Raw genomic sequence first — 21,781 nt, 5'->3', positions numbered from 1 at the left:
TATTAATTAGACCAAGTAATTATGATAAAAGTGATGTATAGATAATAAGTTGGTAAACAAGAAGGAAATTAGTCACTGTGAATAAGTTTTTTTTTTTAAATAATGGCCAGATTCAAATCAATCAAGATAAAACTTATATTGTTAAGTCAAATTTGTTAATTTGCTTCAAATTTTTGTATACAATATATAGGCTATTTTTATATAGTTAAACTTATATTGTTAAGTCAAATTTGTTAATTTGCTTCAAATTTTTGTATACAATATATAGGCTATTTTTATATAGTTAATACACTATTGAGAATGATAGATTTATTTTTGGTTTAGTTGATAGAATTTAAAGATTTTTTATTTGGATGAGAGAATATAAAATAACTTAATAGTATTATTTATTTAATTGTTTTAATTCAAAATTATTAAATTATGTTGAGAATGATTAAATTATAAATTTATTAATAATAATTAAGTGATTAAATTGTAAATTTATAAGTTCTCATATTAAAAACTTTATAGATTAGTGACTCTTATAATTTTTAAATAATTTAATGTTATGAAATATTTATGTGGATGTCATTATCAACCTCATAAGTTATAAAACTTTTCCTATACCCCATTAATATGGGAGATAAAAGGTCATGACCCTTTACATGCCCTATAATAATTAGAGAGTTACTGTTAACCCCTATATATATAGGGCTCATGTACTCATGAAAAATATATATAAAAAAAGAAGATACTCTCTCTCTTCTATATTCTCTCTACACTCTTTCTTCTATCACAATTTAGTTTATTCTTTCTTTATTATTTCACAACACGTTATCAGCACGAGTCTCTAATACAAGAAATCAAGGCCAACAAATTTTTCCTTAAAGATTGGCGAAGGACACTTAGGTGAATTAAGGGTAACAAGTTGATATATTTCATTTGCATATGTGTTATTTCATTTGCATATTAACATGTTTTATATTACATTATTGACTTGTATATTTTGTCTTATAGTTTATAATGTCAAATCTTACAAAACTCGAATTTGTGGCTCTGGACATCACTGGAAATAACTATTTATCATGGGTACTAGATGCTGAAATTCACTTAGACGCAAAGGGTCTTGGTAAGACTATTAAGGAGGGAAATGAAGAAAGTACACAAGATAAGGCCAAGGCCATGATTTTCCTTCGCCATCACCTCCATGAAGGTCTAAAGACCGAATATTTGACTGTTAAGGACCCTCAAATTCTTTGGGCCAATCTAAAGGAAAGATATGACCACCAGAAAACTATGATTTTGCCTAAAGCTCGTTATGAGTGGCTGAATTTAAGATTGCAAGACTTTAAGTCTGTTAGTGATTATAACTCGGCCATGTTCAGAATCACTTTACAATTGAATTTATGTGGAGAGAAGATTACTGGTGCAGAAATGTTAGAAAAACATACTCAACTTTCCATGCAAATAATGTTGTACTGCAGACACAATATCGTGAAAAAGGCTTCCAAAAATATTCTGAATTAATTTCTTGTCTCCTAGTGGCGGAGAAAAACAATGAGCTGCTAATGAAAAACCATGAATTACGCCCAACTGGCTCTGCTCCATTCCCTGAAGCGAATGTGAGTTTACACAATGGGAAAGAATTAAAAGAAACACACCATGCAAATAGTAGTGTGCGTGGTCGTGGTCGCGGACATAGATATGGATATGGTCGAGGTGGCCGTTTTAAAAATTCACATTCCTACCAGAAGTGGGATCGGAAAAATGGTAACAGGGAAGAGAAAGAAAAAGGTAAAAATGTGACTAATGTATGCTATCGTTGTGGAGGAAAAGGACATTGGTCTCATGTGTGTCGCACACAAAAGCATCTAGTTGATCTTTATCAGCAGTCCATAAAACAGAAGGGAAAGAAAGTAGAAACCAATCTTGTGTATAAAGATAGCGAAAGTGATTTTGATGATGGCAATGCAACCCACTTAGAAGTGGCTGATTTTCTTTCTACTATTGAAGGAAATTATTAAAGCCACAAATTTCGATAAATAATAAAATAAACCTCTACTATTCTATGTTTCATTTAGCAACTTTAATAATGATGTTATGACCTTTACTAGTGTTATGTTTTATGTGATAATTTTGTTTTATAGACCTTTTAGTAATTTGAACTTTGAATACTTGTTTTCACCATTATGTGTGACATTTTGTGGTTATTTTATTTCTTTGAAGAACATTATCTCGCAAAGGCAATCAGCTATGAATGGTGAAAATATATGTCTAGCAGACAGTGCAACTACTCACACCATATTGAAAGACAAGAGATATTTTTCTCATTTAATAATGAAAGAAGAAAGTGTGAGCACTATATCTGGTAGTACAACTATTATAGAAGGCTCCGGAAGAGCAATTATTTTATTACCAAGGGGAACAAAAATTGAAATTATTAATGCATTATACTCCCCTAAGTCTCAAAGAAATTTATTGAGTTTTAAAGATATTCGCCAAATTGGATATCATATTGAGACTTTAAACGAAGGAAATTGTGAATTCCTTCAAATTACGAGGATTGCTCAAGGCAATAAACAAATTGTTGAGAAATTGCCTGCATTCTTTACTGGTTTGTACTACACAAAGATCAGTTCTATAGAAACACATGCTATAGTAAACCAGAAGTTTACTAATGACTTTGTTCTTTGGCATGACCGGTTAGGCCATCCCGGTTCAATAATGATGCGAAAAATAATTGAAAATTCATGTGGACATTCATTGAAGAGCCAGAAAATTCTTCAAAACATTACATGTGCTGCATGTTCATTGGGGAAATTAATAATCCAACAATCACCAGCTAAGATAAATAACGAACCACTTACTTTTCTTGAGCGAATTCAAGGGGATATATGTGGGCCTATACATCCCCCATGTGGACCATTTAGGTACTTTATGGTTTTAATCGATGCATCGAGTAGATGGTCTCATGTATCTTTGTTATCAACTCGCAACCTGGCATTTGCGAGATTGCTTGCTCAATTAATTCGATTACGAGCCCATTTCCCAGATTTTCCTATTAAGACCATCCGTCTTGATAATGCTGGTGAATTTACTTCTCAGTCTTTTAATAACTATTGCATGTCCATTGGAATAAGTGTTGAACATCCTGTAGCTCATGTTCACACACAAAATGGTCTAGCAGAATCTTTAATAAAACGACTTCAATTGATAGCAAGGCCATTACTTATGAAGTCAAAACTCCTAATCACTGTTTGGGGGTATGCAATTTTACATGCAGCTACATTAATTCGCATCAGGCCAACAAGTTATCATAAAGTCTCCCCTTTACAAATAGTTCACGGTCAGGAACCAAATATTTCCCATCTAAGAACATTTGGATGTGTCGTATATGTTCCAATTGCTCCACCACATAGAACTAAGATGGGACCTCAAAGAAGGTTGGGTATATATGTTGGATTTGAATCCCTATCCATAATTAAATATCTAGAACCATCTACAGGGAATCTATTTATGGCTCGTTTTGCAGATTGTCATTTTGATGAGTCAATTTTTCCAACATTAGGGGGAGAAATCAAACAGCTGGATAAGAAAATTAGTTGGAAAGAGTTGTCATTAGCTCATCTTGATCCTCGAACTAAGCAATGTGATTTAGAAGTTCAAAAGATTATTCATTCACAAAGTTTAGCTAATGAATTGCCAGACGCATTTTCTGACCCAAAGAAAGTGACTAAGTCACATATACCAGCTGTGAATGCTCCAATAAAACTTGATGTCCCAGAAGGACAAAATCTAGTTGCTACTGAGTCTAATACACGTCTGAAGCGTGGTAAACCAATTGGTTCCAAAGATAAGAATCCTTAAAAAAAGAAAGGAGCAAAGATTAATGATGGCAAAATCAAAGAAAAAATGATTATACTGGGATCTCCTGAAGAGACTATAGACATGACTGGAAGAATAATTTCAAAAGAAAATCAGGTACCTGACAATGAAGAGATCTCTATTGATTATGTCATGTCGGGTATAAAATGGAACTGAAATCAAATCGACGTCAATGATATTTTTGCATGCAATGTAGCACTAGATGTTATAAATAGTAAAGAGGATTATGAACCAAAATCGATTGAGGAATGTAAACAAAGAGATGATTGGCCAAAATGGAAAGAAACAATTGAAAATGAATTGAAATCGCTAGCGAAAAGAGAAGTGTTTGGACCTGTAGTCCGTATACCTACAGGTGTGAAACCAGTGGGATACAAATGGGTTTTTGTGCGTAAAAGAAATGAAAATAGTGAAATTGTAAGGTATAAAACACGTTTAGTTGTACAAGGATTCTCACAAAGACCTGGAATTGATTATGAGGAGACATATTCTCCTGTGGTGGATGCAACTACATTTAGATTTTTGATAAGTCTGGATATAAGAGAAGGGCTTGATTTACGCCTAATGGATGTAGTAACAACTTATTTGTATGTCCCACTGGATACTAACATTTATATGAAACTCCCTGAAGGATTTAAACTACCTGAAGCAGTGAGTTCAGGTTCTAGAGAACATTATTCGATCAAATTGCACAAATCCCTTTATGGATTGAAATAATCCGGACGCATGTGGTATAATCGTCTAAGCGAGTATTTGTTGAAAGAAGGATACAAGAATGATCCAATTTGCCCATGCATTTTTCATTAAGAAGTTTGGATCTGGATATGTAATTATTGCAGTATATGTTGATGATTTGAATATCATTGGAACTCCTGAAGAGATCCAAAAGACTGTTAGTGCTTGAAGAAAGAATTTGAAATGAAAGACCTTAGAAGAACGAAATTTTGTTTGGGGTTACAAATTGAGCACCTAAAAGAAGGAATCCTTATGCATCAATCAACGTATATTTAAAAGGTGCTAAAGAGATTTTATATGGATAAGGCACATCCAATAACTACCCCGATGGTTGTAAGATCACTTGATCCAAGTAAAGACCCTTTCCGTCCTCGGGAAGATAGTGAAGATTTTCTTGGTCCTGAAGTGTCATACCTCAGTGCAATTGGGGTATTAATGTATCTTGCTAGCCATACCCGACCTGATATATCTTTTTCTGTAAATTTGCTAGCAAGATTTAGCTCATGCCCAACTCAGAGACATTGGACTGGAGTAAAACAGATATTTCGTTATCTCCAAGGCACAAAGAATATGGGTCTATTTTTCCCTAATAAATCTAAGACAGAGTTGATTGGTTTTGCAGATGCAGGATTTATGTCAGACCCTCATAATGGAAAATCACAAACTGTATATGTTTTTACATATGGAGATACTGCAATCTTTTGGCGCACAATGAAGCAAACAATTACAGCAACCTCGTCTAATCATGCAGAAATCTTAGCAATCCATGAAGCAAGTCATGAATGTGTATGGTTAAGATCTATGATCCAGCATATAAGGAATAATTGTGGTTTATCATCTAGAAAGGAAGCTACAACTGTCTTGTTTGAAGACAACACAACATGCATTGATCAGCTCGATAGTGGATACATCAAAGGTGACAGAACAAAACACATTGCACCAAAATTCTTCTTCACTCATGACCTCTAGAAGATTAAGGAGATAAAAGTTAAGCAGATCAGTTCAAGTGAGAATTTAGCAGATTTATTCACTAAGGCGCTTCCTACATCAGTGTTTCAGAAGCTTGTTTACTACATTGGAATGCGTCACCTTCGTGATCTCAAGTGATGTAGCCATTAGGGCGAGTTAATACGCGCTGTACTCTTTTTCCCTTAACCTTGGTTTTATCCCACTGGGTTTTCCAGGTAAGGTTTTCTTAATGAGGCAGCATATCAAGCGTATAATTATGTACTCTTTTTCCTTCACTAAGTTTTTGTCCTACTGAGTTTTTCTTAGTAAGGTTTTAACGAGGTATAATTAGATAATAAACATCCAAGGGGGAGTGTTATGAAATATTTATGTGGATGTCATTATCAACTCCATAAGTTATAAAACTTTTTCTATATCCCATTAATATGAGAGATAAAAGGTCATAACATTTTACATGCCCTATAATAATTAGAGAGTTACTTTTAACCCCTATATATATGGGGCTCATGTACTCATGAAAACTATATATATAAAAAGAAGATACACTCTCTCTTCTATATTCTCTCTACACTCTTTCTTCTATCACATTGTAATTTATTCTTTTTTTATTATTTCACAACATTTAATGATTAATTTATAATTTTTTAAAATTAAATGATCAAAATATAAATTTATCTACTAATCAGTTATTTAATAAAAACACAAACACCCAAATCTGTGGAGTTTTAAAAGGAAAAACAGGAACGAGAAGCGGACAATCCATGGAAAGGTGAAGAAAGGAAAACAAATACACCCAAATCCACACCCACACCTTGCATTCCATATCCGAACTGTGTGAAACTAAAGCTTTACATGCAATTTTTTTATTTTATGTAAACGTGTCGTCATCTGGTTAACCCACCATTCTGTAGCCATGTGTTCCTTTTTGCATGGACCTCTCTCCCTTTCTCTTCGCTTCTCTCATTAAGTTGTTCTCCCTTCACTTTCTCTTTGTTTATTAATGCCTTTCCTTCTCTTCCAGGACTCTTTCCACCCTAAACGAATTCTACCTTTTTCAAACCTTTTTTTTTTCAAAACTTTCTTCCCGAGTTCTTTTAACGTTTTTATTATTAATTCAATGTAGACACCAAGACACTCCCCTGTATATTTCTTTTTCTTTTCCTATCATTATTGTTTTGTTTCTATTTTCAAATTCAACAATTTTGTATTCATACTTTGTTTTTGAGTTCTAAGTGAAAAAACATAAAAACACTTCCCTTGTACCTGAAGCCCGAAACACAAGGCAGCCTTATGTTGTGTTGATAAGTTTTTTTCACAGAATTGCTTTGATATTGAAAAATCAGGATGCTTTCTTAGGCCAAGAAAGCTGTAGAACTGGCTTTGTTTTCTGGGAGAAAGTGAAGGAAAAAGAATGGCAGGGAACGAGTGGATAAATGGGTACTTGGAGGCAATATTGGATAGTGGAGCAGCAGCTATCGAGGAACAAAAGCCAACGGTGGATTTGAGAGAAAGAGGTCATTTTAATCCCACAAAGTACTTTGTTGAAGAGGTGGTGACAGGTGTTGATGAAACCGATCTACATAGGACATGGATCAAGGTTGTCGCCACCCGGAATGCCAGAGAACGTAGTTCCAGGCTCGAGAACATGTGCTGGCGCATTTGGCACCTTACCCGTAAAAAGAAGCAGGTCCCTCCTCTATCCTTCTATCATTGTTACCTTTCTATTCTTTTTCATTTACATGTACACACATATATGTATATGTATGTGTGTGTGTGTATACACACATCACCATGAAAAGCTGTTGAAATTATGGCTTCCATTTCTTAGTTTTAAAATGCAAATTTCCAAGGACATGTTACATGTATTCTGTTTGTAGTAAAAAGTACCTGACCTTAGTGATTCATGTGAAGGAAAAAGTACATGTATAATAAGCATACTTATTTGACCTTATGTGGATGGATGTTAAAAGTTAGTAGGCTCTTTTAGGCCTTTTCCACAAGAAGTAGGTGACTGCAATTACACCCTTTGGTAAAGAGAGGAAAATTATGAATCATTTTGAGCAATTGGCATTCTTAAATTGTATTGGCTCTTCTTTTATTTTTACTTTTTTCCTTATGCGTTTATGATTAATCTAGATTCGGTACTTTGTTGATCAGGCTGAATAGCCCTTGATTCCTTTTAATGCAGCTTAAATCTACAAGTATGTATGATAAGCCTGACTGAAGTTAGCAAGAAACCATGAAAAATATTAGTAATGAATACGTGTATAATTGTATAGGCACGTGTCTTTGGATGTCCATGTACGTATGTGAGGACTAGTTAGGTTGTCTTTCTCGATTATCCAGTCCGGTTAACAGCTTGAATATTTATATCTGCTCATTTTACTATATGGTACCTTGTGTTTGAAGAAATTCCTTGTTGAAGGTAGTTAACTCTGTAAAATGGACAATTCTGTAAGTGCTTCTTCCTGTTTAATTCGACTAAATGAGAGTTTTGCTAGAATAGTTCTAAGGTCTGACATTTCCCCTTTTAAGTAAAATAATATATTTTGAGAGCCAAGAAACCTGAAATAAGCTTTTACTTACTGAAAATGAAACAATGTAGAGGACTCAAATCTCAATCTTGTTATGTAAATAGTTGGAATGGGAAGAACTGCAAAGATTGGCAAAGCGGAGGTGGGAACGTGAACTAGTGCGCAAGGATGCCACTGAGGACTTGGCCGAAGACCTGTCAGAAGGAGAGAAGGGAGACACTGTGAGCGAGTTGATACATGCTGAGACCCCAAGGGTAACTTTCCATATTAACGCTTCCAGCTTGGAACTGTGGTCAGATGACAAGAAGGAAAAAAAACTTTACATTATCCTTATCAGGTATCATTTTCCCTCCTAGTATACATCAATCTTGAGTTCATCTTAGATTTGTCCATCTTAAGCCTACTTTATAAGTTAGTTTTTGTCCATGGATTCAATGTACAGTTTGATAAAACCATTTTTGGTGTCGTATTTCGTTTAAAACTTTAGAAGAGAAAGGAAGTGCTTACTTGCCTAATGATAGCCATTGCAATTTAAAATGGTTAACCCCATCCTCTAGTTGAGAACATCCATTGAACCGAGATGAAGACAAAGGACTTATCTACTCTATTTAGTTTTTCAGTTAAACCAATGATTTGTTATTGGAAGAGATGGCAAAAATCTTTTCAACTTACATGTGTATTTTTCATCTTCCCAATGATTTACATCTTTCATTAACGGAAAATTTTTATGTATGTAGTTCTTGAATTTCTTCATTTCATTGTCCATAGAATTAAAAAAAGAATGTAAAGTGACACGAACATCCCTGAAAGTTACCATCATGATTTTACTCCAAGTGGCATGACTTCCGTGCATTATAATGGAAAAGTAACTTCAGAAATTCTATAAGGAATTCTCCATTAACAGTTCAATTGAAGCACAGTTTCATTTATTTTCTGTAAACCAGTTTGCATGGTTTGGTCCGAGGAGAAAACATGGAGCTTGGTCGAGATTCTGACACTGGTGGACAGGTAAATGTTGTATTACTAAACGATATATATATATTTCTCATATTTTGGCCTCCAATTATTTTCTGTTTTCATGAAAGATAAAATGATCCTCAGGTCAAATATGTGGTAGAGCTTTCTAGGGCTCTTGCTAAGATGCCGGGAGTGTATAGAGTAGATCTTTTTACTCGACAAGTCTTATCACCTGAAGTTGATTGGAGCTATGGCGAGCCTACAGAAATGCTAACAACTGCTAGTGAAGATGCAGATGGAAATGATGTTGGAGAGAGCAGTGGGGCATACATTATAAGGATCCCTTTTGGTCCGCGTGATAAGTACCTTCATAAAGAATTATTATGGCCATATATTCAGGAATTTGTAGATGGTGCTCTGGCTCACATTCTTAACATGTCAAAAGTTCTCGGTGAACAAGTTGGTGGAGGCCAACCTGTGTGGCCATATGTTATCCATGGTCATTATGCTGATGCAGGGGACAGTGCTGCTCTTCTCTCAGGTGCTTTAAATGTCCCCATGGTTTTAACAGGACACTCTCTTGGGAGAAACAAACTTGAGCAGCTGCTTAAACAAGGACGACAATCAAAGGAAGACATCAATTCGATGTACAAGATTATGAGAAGAATTGAAGCAGAAGAACTTTCCCTTGATGTTGCAGAACTAGTTATCACTAGTACCCAGCAAGAGATTGAAGAGCAGTGGGGGTTTTATGATGGGTTTGATGTCAAGCTCGAAAAAATTTTACGTGCCCGTGCTAGACGAGGGGTAAACTGTCATGGTCGGTATATGCCAAGGATGGTGGTAAGAATATTTCTCCCCTTTTGCTCTGTCTTTTCCCCTATTTCAAGTTGTTGTATTGATAACTGCTTTCTTGACATGGGTTTTAGGGGTAATGTGAAAAGAGAAGAAAGAAGTGTATTTGTCCGTGTTCCTCACTCTGAAACATAATCCATGTGCTTCATTCCTCCTGTGCTGAAACGTCTTGTTAACTCCACATGGAACTTGATGTTTTAAGCAACCTAACCTAAGGATCTGATTAACTAGGGGCTACTGCAATGAATTCACATTTTCTAAAAAGTTTGAAAAGACTATGAATCATTTTGTTTGCACCTCTTCTTTTGGCTTTGAAGTACAATTTATATGCAGGTTATTCCTCCTGGCATGGACTTCAGCAGTGTTGTAGTTCAAGAAGATGCCTCTGAGGTTGATGGAGAACTTCCCACAGTTATTGGAGGTACTGATGGGTCATCTCCAAAAGCAATTCCAACAATATGGTCAGAAGTAAGTAGGTCAGCTATGTTATTCACTCTTGGTTGAGAAATCCTGAGATATCTGTTATCGATTCTTCCTATTATGTTTGGCAGGTAATGAGGTTTCTTACAAATCCCCACAAGCCAATGATCTTGGCCTTATCTAGACCTGATCCAAAGAAGAACATTACCACTCTTTTGAAAGCCTTTGGAGAATGTCGTCCTTTACGAGAGCTTGCTAATCTTGTAAGTTATTTGTGCGACAATTTTGATTTACAGAGTGGTAGAAAGACTACTAATACTGATTTTTTTTTTTGTGCAGACACTTATAATGGGGAACAGGGATGATATTGATGAAATGACTGGTGGGAATGCTAGTGTCCTCATAACAGTATTGAAACTCATTGATAAGTATGACCTCTATGGACTAGTTGCCTATCCAAAGCATCACAAACAGACTGATGTTCCTGATATTTATCGACTTGCAGCAAAAACGAAGGTTAATTAGAGTGCATAATTGTTGAAGCTAGTTCATGTGCTTTTGTTTTTAAATTAACCAACTGGATGTAATTACTCAGGGAGTTTTCATAAATCCTGCTCTGGTTGAGCCTTTTGGACTTACGTTGATAGAGGTTGGTTTCTTTTGGTTGAGGTTTATTTTGATTCCATCTTTATTAAGTTCCACGACATAGAATCTTGATCTCTATTTTCTTTATATAATTCAGGCAGCAGCTCATGGCCTGCCAATGGTGGCAACCAAAAATGGTGGACCAGTTGACATCCAGCGGGTAAGAACAATGAATGTCTCTCTCAATCGTAAGATATTGCCTGGTGGGACTTCCCAAGTTTTCAAGTATAAACTTTCACCAGGAAGGTTGAGCACAATGGACACAAAACATCATAGAGACTGTTGAAAATGTTAAAATTCAGAATATTCCAATTGTCTATAGACGTTTCTTATACAAAATTGTATAATAATTCCAAGTCTTAATATTTCCTTTTCTTCAATGAATTTTAGGCACTAAATAATGGCCTTCTTGTGGATCCCCATGATCAGCAAGCAATTGCTGATGCCCTGCTGAAGTTGGTATCGGAGAAAAACTTATGGCATGACTGCAGAAGGAATGGTTGGAAGAACATACATCTATACTCATGGCCAGAACACTGCCGTACCTACTTGACAAAGGTGGCAGCTTGTCGAATGAGACATCCTCAGTGGAAAACAGATACACCGGGGGATGAAATCTCTGCTGAAGTGTCATCTTTAAATGACTCACTTAAAGACGTGCATGACATGTCCCTTAGGCTTTCAGTTGATGATAAAGCTTCTCTAACTGGATCTCTCGACCCTGTAGCTTCATCTTCTGGTGAGCCTGATGTGCAAGACCAAGTAAAACGAGTCCTAAGCAAGATAAAAAAGCCAGAAACAAACTCAAAAGAATATGAAGGAGTAAAGCTTGAAAATGTGCCAAGCAAGTATCCGATTTTGAGGAGGCGGCATAGATTGGTTGTTTTAATACTTGACTGCTATGACAGCAATGGGTTACCTGAGAAGAAAATGGCTCAACTTATACAAGACATATTTAAGGCTGTTCGGCTGGACACTCAAAATGCAAAATTCACAGGTTTTGCTATATCGACTGCTATGCCAGTCTCGGAAACAATGGAGTTCTTGAAATCAGCAAAGATTCAAGTAAATGAGTTTGATGCTCTGATCTGTGGCAGTGGCAGTGAAGTGTATTACCCTGGAACTTACACAGCAGAAGATGGAAAGCTTTTTGCTGATCCTGATTATGCCTCTCATATTGCCTTTCATTGGGGCTATGAGGGTCTAAAGAAGACAATTTGGAAGTTGATGAACCCTGAAGGTGAACAAAAATCTCCGTGTGCCGAGGAAGATGCGAAATCGAGCAATGCCCACTGTGTTGCATACTTTGTAAAGGAGCTGAGTAAGGTATATATCCCTATTGGTAACATAAGAACTAATAGCATTTTTTATTTGAATTTTATGGTGGCTGCTTTTACAGGCCAAGAAAGTTGATGATTTGAGGCAGAAGCTCAGGATGCGAGGTCTCCGTTGTCATCCGATGTATTGCAGGAACTCAACTAGAATGCAAGTTGTTCCTCTCCTTGCATCTCGAGCTCAGGCACTCAGGTAGAGTTGTATTAAGATGAACCTTGATTCTTGGACAGGAATTGAAACACCCTTGGTGTTTAAATCTATGCTTGCCCAACTGTTTATTTCTCTTATTAAGGTACATATGTTTGACACCCTCGAAATACATGGAAGAACATACCAATGTCTGTGACATACCCATACTCATATTTGACACTCACACTCAAGTCCAAGGTCCACGTATCATAGGTTTAAATGCTCTAAAGGTCATTCTTTTGAGAAAATCAAAGGTGAAGATGGACATATCTGTAACATGTAAAATGATTGTATGTCAACTTCAAGACAATTGATATCGAGATGTTGCATTTCGTCTAGTAAGAAGCTCTCTTCTTATAAGACATTTATGCATGAGAAAATTAATTAAATTCAACAAATTAATTGTTGATTTCATGTGCATTTAACTTATCACTGTACCAGGACTTGATTATCATCACCTATCAGATCATAACTTATTTCATTCTGATAACCAGGTACCTTTTTGTCCGTTGGAGACTGAATGTTGCAAACATGTTTGTCATTGTTGGCGAAACCGGAGACACCGATTACGAGGAGTTGATAGCTGGGGCTCATAAGACATTGATCATGAAGGAAGTGGTGACAAAGGGTTCCGAGGCATTGCTCCGAACAACCGACTTGAGAAATGACATTGTCCCTTCTGACAGCCCCTTGATTGCCAGTATTAAAGGTGAAGCAACGCCAGAAGAGATTTCTGAAGCTTTAAAAGCATTATCTAAAGCAAGCCTCTGACAGCTGCTGGTGTTTAGAGCATGAAATGGTAGTTTAAATTCCATATTCCAAATAAAAATTATTGTTAAATTCCTTCTTCTTCTTCTTCTTTTCTTTTTTTTTTTTTTTGGAATGCTGTGAAGGAATGGTAATTTTCCATTTCTTATAGTATAGCTAGATAAGTTTCATATGGTTTTTGTCTTTCAGGTTTATACTTGTGCAAACAGGGTCTACAATGGTCACTACTGATATCTAATTTCTTCTATTTGATGTAGATAAAATTGTAACTACCATTGGTGATGTTATTTGCATATATTAATAACCTATGGTATCATGTCAATGCGGTTCTAGGTTTGTTATTTAAATTTTGATAATGAGTATCGATAAATGTATGTATCATATAAGAAAATGTTTAAAATCTTTTTTCTTTTTTTTTTCTTCATGTTGGTGTCTACAGAAATATTCATTATAGTGGGATCCGAAAGCAGATTAAGGGTTGAAATCATATGTTTCGATCCTTGAACATGTCAGAAAATTTTGCCCAACCCATTAAACTGGTTAATCACAAGCAAAGGAAAGAAAATAAGTAAAGGTAACTGCAATTTTTATTAAGAAACATTTTTAAAACAAGCAACTAAGTTTTGTTTTTTTTTTCTTTCAGTCAATTAAACATTTAAACTTTTAAAAGGCGTAAAAAAGCCTTCAAACTTCAAAAAAAAAATTAAATTTCTATTTTTTTCACTCAATTTGATATTTGAACTTTTAAAATGTATAAAAAAATCTCAAAATTTTTCAAAAAACAATTAAATCTTACTCTTATTACAAATTAGAAAAAGAAAATATAATAAATAATAAATTTTAGAAAAATTATTAAATTTTAATAAAAATATAAATTAGAATTTTTTTATAAAAGTCATAAGAAAATAATTTGTAAAATTTTATAAAAATCATAAAAAATTAACGCCACTAGTGTTTTATTTCAATTAAAGTCATCATCGTTGAAACACAGCGTGACATGTAATGAAAAATGATAAAAAAATCAATAAAAATCAATAAAAATTATAGAAAAATATTCTTTTGGTACTATAATTTTTATAATTCTTTTTACAAAATTTATATTTTTTATAATTTTCTAGCGAATTTATAAAATTTTTATATTTTTTTATATTTCTATATATTTTATAATTTTTTTGAAAAGGTTTTAAGTTTTTTTTGATGCATTTTAAAAGTTTAAGTACTGTGTAAAAAAGAAAGCAAAAATTTAATTACTTTTTTTTAAAAAAATTAAGAACTTTTTTCAGCCTTAAACCTTAAATATAATAAAAAATAAAATAAAATAAAGTTGGAATTCACTCTCGTCATGTTTCATGTGCAGGAATTGAATATTTTTATTTTGTGAATAATTACTTTTTAAGATTATTTTTATTTGTAAAGTTTATTATTAGGTCCTTCCATACTTTATACTAATTTGGTTTTTATTTATTTATTTTAACCTTTCTTTATTTTAATTTGTTTTGCTATTGAATTTCATTTATATTTTTCCTTTACTGTTTTTTATTTATTTATGATCTCGTACATATTTAACTTAGATTAGATTATTATATAATTTAATTAGTTTGAGTTATATTTTGCTTGATTGATGATGAAGATATAATATTTTTTATGTGTTTATTTTATTTAATTGTTGGAAAAATATTATAAACTTATTTTAAAGGTTTAAATTTGTAGTAAATTTCTATACTCTTCGTAAATTAAAGTTTAGTTATTTTACTTTTTAAATTTTAATATTCAAGTTCGATTGTTAGCACTATTAAATTTATTTTATAAAATTGGTTAGTGTGAAATTTTGAATTTTTTTTAAAAAAAGTACTCGCTTGGTAGTAACGTAACTAAAAAATAACGTTATAATAAACCTGAATTTAACAAAATAATTTTACATGTTTTAACAATTGGACCTAAATTTTAAATCTGAAAAGTAAATTAATAACTCTTTAAAAATAAAAATACAAAACTTAAATTTCAAATTTATAAAAAACGCAAAGACTCATGACATATTTTAATGTATTTTAAAAGATAAAACATCCTTAATAGTTGAGGTTATATTATTTTTCAATTACTAAAAAAAGTATAGAACTTATATCTAGGGATTATTAAACAAAAATTTGTTAGAGTAAATGGAAGTATAATTTTCAGGTTTAAGGATTAAAATTTATGCATTTGAATTTTTTAAAGTGGAAATAATTTGTTTTGTCCTAATTGAAAAAAATATAAGTGAGAATCATTAATCTAAAAACAAGAAAATTACTATAATTTTATAAAATAAAAAGATAAATCTCAAAGTTTTATATGATTGATTTAATATATAAAGAATGCAATACATCAACTTTAATTTTGTCTTAATAATCTCTTTGAAAATGACAATAGATTAGATATCAGCATTTTTTGATTTATTGGTGTTGGAAATATACTACTACAAACAAAATCGTTAACACTGACAGGAAATCAAACTAAGTGTAAATAAACAAAGCAATCATTGTGACGTGGAAGAATCATTGTCTTAGAAGCAATTTTAACTTGATCAGTACAATCGGAAATGGACGTCACTCTTCAAGGTTATCACCCCCAAGGTTAACATAGTACTTCCAAATTCGTACACCCAAATAAGGAAGATGGAACTAAAAAGGATTGCTCTTCTTGTAAAAGTCGGGAAATAAACTGGAAGATTTCGATAAACCACACTAGGTTCAATTCCAAGGAAAGATTGGAGAGGTCATAAACAATTCCACTTAAAACCCGATCTCTTATACAGAATATCGCATTAATGTAATCTAATAAAAAACTAGAATTTTTAGAGAGCAAGAATGGGAGAGAAAAGAAAGAATTGGGTTTTTTTTTGTGTGTGTGTGAAAAAATGAGTGGAATAGTCTGCTATTTATATTGTTTTTAGAATGGGAAAAATGGTAAAATAGCAGTGTCAATTTCCAAAAATAGTAGAGGATTTTCCTCAACAGAAAATATTCTGCAACAGTCAGAGTATTCTCAACCGAAAAATATTCTACAACAAAAAATATTTTGAAAAAAATATTTTTGACTTTGCATTACCAACATTTCCCCACTAATGCAAAAGAATTGAAATATTTTGTAAACATAAGAAAAGGTAAAACGTGAGAAGAGCAATAGCGAAATTAGCCGCTTAAGCACTAGTATCTTGTGATTTGAACTAGTACGTAGTGAAATGAGTGATTCTTCTATTTAACAAGTGAACAAATCTTGAACTTGTTAAGATAGGGGTTAACTCATGACACACAACTAATCTTAGGTCCAATTGAGTTCCACGATAGATCAACAATTTAGCTAATATACCTTGGAATGCTGGTAAGTGCTCTAAAAAAATGGCCCAACATTTTTCATAGAATGTGGCTAATCCTTCACACTTATGTAGGTGATTTCATCAAATCTATGTTAATATAGATCAACTCGGACCAGGGTTATGAAATCATTAAGAGCATTAAATAAGCTCAACCTCTCAGTTTTATAATTTGATGAATTCATCAACTACGTCTCAATAAAACCACCCAAACTCTAGGAGATGGATTCATTAAGAGTAAGAAACTCAACCTCACACGTCGGTGAATTCATCAAGTCCGTCTCACTAGGACCACACAAACTTTGGGCTATGAACTCATTAAGAGCAATGAGCTTCTCTTTATGCATGTACATTGTACGCCATAGGGATAGGTAAAGATATACGCTATGAGTCTTTCTATGGTTTTGTTTAACCATATTGAACTTAGAAGACTAAGTTGGGTATCCACCATGAATTCCTAAACCAGTCAGCTTAAAATCCATCCCCCTCGATGGATTAATAACCATTTGCCTACATAACCCTTTGGTTAGTGGATCAACTAGGTTCTTCTTAGATTTTACGTAATCCATGGCGAGTACTCCAATCTTTATTAAGTGTCTCACATATTCATGTCTTATTCATATATGTCTTTTCCTGCCACTGTAAGCATAGTTTTGAGCAACAAAAATGGCGGCTTGTGAATCATATAATAAGGAAAGAGAAGGTGTAGGTTTCCCCTATAAAGGAATCTCTGCAAGAGTTATGAACTTTGATTCCATCATGGAGTGAGCAATACATGTATGTTTAGAATACTTCCAAGAAATAGTTGCTTCATCTAAAATAAAGACATATCTACTTGTAGAGCTAACTTTATCAATTACCCAATGTGCATCACAATATCTTTTTAGGACTGCAGAGTATCTGACAAATTCCAACTTCCAAGTTATTGTAATTTAACTTCACTCAAAATCATTTGGGGAAAGTTTAACCTTGATAGCATAGTAACTTGTGAACCATGACACTTTTCCCCACTTACTATGTCTATGCCCTCATCGACATGAAGCCACACTTTTAGTAACCTTGTTGTGCTAAGTCAACAATTCAATCTCAAGTCCATCTTGGGTCATCAAGGCCTAAGGTTATGATCCATCCAATGTGCATCAGACATAAACTTGAACTTGGTCTCATCTCAATCATTGGTGTAGTCTTATTTATGGCCATTCCTCCATCGAATACTTGGACTCAATGCCACAACATATAATCATCAGGTTACAAGCTTGAGGAACCCTTAATGGTATGACCCTTTGTCGACTGAATATTACCATGCATTTAATACTTAAAAATGTATCCCTCTGGATGTGGCACCAACCACACTCTTGCAGCCCCAAAAACAAAGTTCTCAACATGGGAAATTCAGACACATTGACCATTGATCGTCTGTTTAACATCACAACAATAATGTGCACGTGTACACTGTCGATGCAAGTATAGTAGACAGATATGAGTCTGACGGATTTCGATCCAACGAGGATGGTTGTCTTTTGTCTATCAATGTCAGTGCAATAATTAGATAGAAACGAGATAAATTATGAGAGTATTTTTCGAAGCAATAACTTGAAAATAATAAGATAAAATATGATAATGATAAATTGGGTCGTCAACGTGAATATTCAACAGAATACTAAGTGCTCACAAAGTATAAAAGGATAGGTGATTGTTGATGCATTAAATCACAATGAAGATCTTACCAAGCTTAACTTTTATATTTAATCTAAGACTTAAACATGTACATTAATCTCATCTTCCAATGATGGCAATGGAACACTATTAAGAACAAGTGGATTAAATTCCTCTAATTCTCAAGAAACTTCCATTGTCATGCTTGTTAGCTTGAACTATCGTTGCACTTTCCAGTGTTAGTGATTGCAATAACACTTCCATCCTAAAAACATTCAAACCAAAAGATTAAACAATAGAAGAAAGATTAAATAAAATAACATTTAACCTAGAAATCATGTATACTTCTGTACAAACATGAAATAGAAAGTAATCACCAGCGTTTAGAAAAGAAATATAAAAGAAACAAGTGGAGAGTACTATTCCTAGAAAATCTTGACTTGATCTCTCAACTCCCTCTTGTTTCGCACTCAGGGCTCCTCTTCAGGAGCTGAACTGCATCCCTTTCATGTCAGTTCACCCGTAGGGACCTTAAGTTGCCATAGTTGAAAAGCTTCAAAAGATATATTGATGAAGATACTCTCCCAAAAAGCTTACTTTTTTTCTTTTTACGTGAATATTTATATTCTTCCCAAATAGTCCAGGTGTCCTTTCATTAGAATCATGCTGCCTTTGTACGTACAAGTTGGTTATTCCAGACTAGACAGCGCACACTTTTTTGTTATTATCCGAACAGTAGTTGGGTGTGCGACAATTATGGGCGCAATTTGAAAATACTTATGCAACGACATTGGTACCAAAACATGACAAAATTAAGGATAAATAGGCTAAGATCCACTGAGTTATAAAATACAATTTACTGATTGAAAATGTTAAAATATGCACTAAAGATAACTAAATGGGGACAAATTAACCAATAAGTAGGAAGAAAACATATGTTCTTTCTAGTACTATCACCCATCCTTAACTTAAGCCCTCTCGATCCCTCCATGGTCCATTGGGTATGGCCATCTTGGCAAACTGCAACATTTTGGAAACACGAAAATCTATGCATTTTTACATGCCCTTTTTAAATTAAAATCATACAGTTTCGATAAAATTTTTGTCGACAAATAATTAATTTTTATAAAATAATTAAAGTGCACTTAAAATATGAACATGTTTAATTTTAGTTAATTTTATAATTATTTTTGATGAATTTGGGTTATTTTCGACAGATTTGCACAAAGGGAGAAAAATGGTTCGGTAGACACTACTAGAAGCCCAAAACCTAGAAGCAATTTGAAGTATCGAGACGAACTAAATTTCAGCCTAAGACTGTCCAAAATTATATGTATTAATTCATAATATAATTAATTTTAATTTATATCCGATTTAATTTGGGTTAATAAATTATTATTAATTAATTATGAAAAAGTGGTCCAGTTAAACCGAACCAAGTGGACTGAACCGCCCAAGAAATAGACAGCCCAAAACCATCCCAAGAGCTGACCCAAATCAGCTTATTAGCTGATTATTTAAGCTTGCAAAGAGGCCTTTGAAGACTTGATCAAGTTGCATTCAAACCCTCTACAATTGGTGGCTTTGTAGATTTTCCCCAAGCCAAATTTAGCAAGGTTGAAACCATCAACTATAAAAACCCCCTTGGCTGATCATTTAACACACCTCAATTCATTCGCATCTTTTCTCTCTTCTCTCCACTTTCTCTCTTCTTTGCCATTTTAAATTCCCTTACTCTCTTGCTGATTTTCTCCCTTGGAAAAGGGGTGTTCATAACCCATTTTGGAGCAACATTGAAGTGTTCATAGGAGCTTTGATCGACGATGACAACAGAGAATGAAGAAAAGAGCAAGCTAGTCAAACCATGGAAAAACACAGATTTGATTCTTATTCCCTATCTCTTTAATTTTTGTTATTGTTATGATGAACATATCTATGAATATTTATTTGTTGGAATGGTTAATTTAATCAATTTAGCTTGAATTTAATTCGTGTTAGGTTGATTGCATTTCGTCTTCTTAAATTGTTAAAATTGTGTTTATGTTGTTTTAGGCCTCGGTAAGATGCTTGATTAAGTAAAATCATGACTAAGTTATTCTTGCATTACAATTGTTAGGTAACTACTAATGAATTAATTATTTAAACGGATTGAAATTGTAATTAATAGACACAGTACTTAATCAATACATGTTTAATCATCTAAGGTAGCTGAAGGTTAAATTAGCAACGGTATTTGATGATACAATTGCCTTGCATAACTTGAAAGATTATTGTGATTAAATTATTTCAAGGTAAGGATACTTTGTTACCTCACATAGTCTTTTATGTGCTTATTAAATCGAGTTAATTGTTTGAATTGACATAGGGATATGTTTAAGAGATTATTTCAATTTAATAAGTATGTATGTGTTATAACATATTTGTCTATTAAGATTTGTTTAATCCATTGAATTGACATAGAGAATTGTCCAAGAGATGAATAGATTTTGATAGGTGAGTATGTTCATAAGTTAGCAAATTACCGAGTTGTCATGAATTTATTCGTAACAATATAAAATAAGTTTAATAATTCTAAAATAAGAATCTAACACAATTATGTCATCTTAATTAAACTCGTATTTTGAAATCGTGGATTTGAGATTTATTTATTTAGTTTAAAATCTTAGTTTTTAATCACCCTCTTCAAACAAAATATTTTTCTTCACCAAAGTGTTTTTAAATTCATAAATAGTTCTTTTCATAGCCTCTGTGGGTACGATAACTCGACATTCACTTGTCACTTTATTACTTATTGCGATTGTGTACACTTGCACATTTCTGTCATTCCAAGTTTTTGGCGCCATTGCCGGGGATTGTTTTAAAAAGTCATTATTTGTGAATTTGTTAGTTTTGCATTTTGGTTTAACTTTCTATTTAAATTTTAACTTAATTAATTTTTTTGTGATTATCTTAGGTGTTTATGAGTATTGATCGAATTATCAATTTACTCCTTGTAGACCCTGAGATTGAATGAACTTTTCGACAGCGAAAAAGGCAAGCAAGTTAGAGAAGAACCGAAGAAATGAACTTTGAAAATCCAAATCAAGGAAACGGAGCAAACCCTGCTCAAAATCCTATACTTATTGTTGATGATAGGGATAGAGCTTTAAGACAGTATGATGTGCCAGTGTTTAATGATCTTAATCCGGGTATTAGAAGACCCAGAATTGAGGCACAACAGTTTGAGCTAAAGCCAATCATGTTCCAGATGATTCAGACAGAGGGCTAATTCAGTGGAATGCCTACCGAATATCCTCACCTACACTTAAGACTATTTATGGAGGTGAGTGATTCTTTCAAGTTAGCCAGAGTACCCGAAGATGCATTACGATTGAAGCTATTCCAATATTCACTGAGGGACAGAGCTAGAGCTTGGTTGAACTTATTGCCATCAAATTCAATATCCACATGGCAAGAGTTAACAGAAAGATTCCTTATGAAGTATTTCCTGCCTAGCAAGAATGCT

The 21,781-nt window shown here is 33.5% G+C and overlaps 3 protein-coding genes across 6 annotated transcripts; all 3 read left to right on the top strand.

The window, feature by feature from the left end:
* Positions 1-1,002: 1,002 nt before the first annotated feature.
* On the top strand, positions 1,003-2,003 carry LOC107895660 (uncharacterized). The gene is made up of 2 exons (XM_016820907.1): positions 1,003-1,405; positions 1,522-2,003. The coding sequence occupies exons 1-2, from the start codon at positions 1,003-1,005 to the stop codon at positions 2,001-2,003; spliced, it is 885 nt and encodes a 294-aa protein (XP_016676396.1).
* Positions 2,004-4,926: 2,923 nt separating this feature from the next.
* LOC121208013 (secreted RxLR effector protein 161-like) lies at positions 4,927-5,568 on the top strand. The gene has a single exon (XM_041078540.1). The coding sequence runs from the start codon at positions 4,927-4,929 to the stop codon at positions 5,566-5,568; it is 642 nt and encodes a 213-aa protein (XP_040934474.1).
* A 907-nt stretch (positions 5,569-6,475) lies between these two features.
* Positions 6,476-13,687, top strand: LOC107897149 (probable sucrose-phosphate synthase 3). Of its 4 annotated transcripts, none has more exons than XM_041079160.1 (13): positions 6,476-7,255; positions 8,207-8,439; positions 9,047-9,110; positions 9,204-9,902; positions 10,248-10,382; positions 10,466-10,597; positions 10,674-10,850; positions 10,930-10,983; positions 11,077-11,139; positions 11,370-12,305; positions 12,379-12,506; positions 12,998-13,302; positions 13,529-13,687. In XM_041079160.1, the coding sequence occupies exons 1-12, from the start codon at positions 6,980-6,982 to the stop codon at positions 13,272-13,274; spliced, it is 3,174 nt and encodes a 1,057-aa protein (XP_040935094.1). In that variant the 5' UTR covers positions 6,476-6,979; the 3' UTR covers positions 13,275-13,302; positions 13,529-13,687. The 4 variants fall into 4 exon arrangements, with proteins under 4 accessions (XP_040935094.1, XP_016677987.1, XP_016677985.1 ...); XM_016822498.2 differs by having other exon boundaries at positions 13,461-13,687; XM_016822496.2 differs by lacking the exon at positions 13,529-13,687 and having other exon boundaries at positions 12,998-13,443.
* Positions 13,688-21,781: the final 8,094 nt, after the last annotated feature.

The sequence above is a fragment of the Gossypium hirsutum genome, chromosome A10 (assembly GCF_007990345.1).
Source record: "Gossypium hirsutum isolate 1008001.06 chromosome A10, Gossypium_hirsutum_v2.1, whole genome shotgun sequence".
Taxonomy (NCBI): domain Eukaryota; kingdom Viridiplantae; phylum Streptophyta; class Magnoliopsida; order Malvales; family Malvaceae; genus Gossypium; species Gossypium hirsutum.
Note: the sequence above shows the minus strand (reverse complement) of the source record. Positions and strands in the feature narration are given on the sequence as shown.

What these genes read in the sequence shown, in the direction of transcription:
- LOC107895660 (XM_016820907.1), top strand. Translation starts at nt 1,003, where the DNA reads ATGTCAAATCTTACAAAACTCGAATTTGTGGCTCTGGACATCACTGGA. An exon ending in ATGTGGAGAGAAGATTACTG is followed by an intron (nt 1,406 to 1,521) that starts GTGCAGAAATGT and finishes CTTGTCTCCTAG; the next exon opens with TGGCGGAGAAAAACAATGAG.
- LOC121208013 (XM_041078540.1), top strand. Translation starts at nt 4,927, where the DNA reads ATGGTTGTAAGATCACTTGATCCAAGTAAAGACCCTTTCCGTCCTCGG.
- LOC107897149 (XM_041079160.1), top strand. Translation starts at nt 6,980, where the DNA reads ATGGCAGGGAACGAGTGGATAAATGGGTACTTGGAGGCAATATTGGAT. An exon ending in TACGAGAGCTTGCTAATCTT is followed by an intron (nt 10,598 to 10,673) that starts GTAAGTTATTTG and finishes TTTTTTGTGCAG; the next exon opens with ACACTTATAATGGGGAACAG. An exon ending in TTGGACTTACGTTGATAGAG is followed by an intron (nt 10,984 to 11,076) that starts GTTGGTTTCTTT and finishes TATATAATTCAG; the next exon opens with GCAGCAGCTCATGGCCTGCC.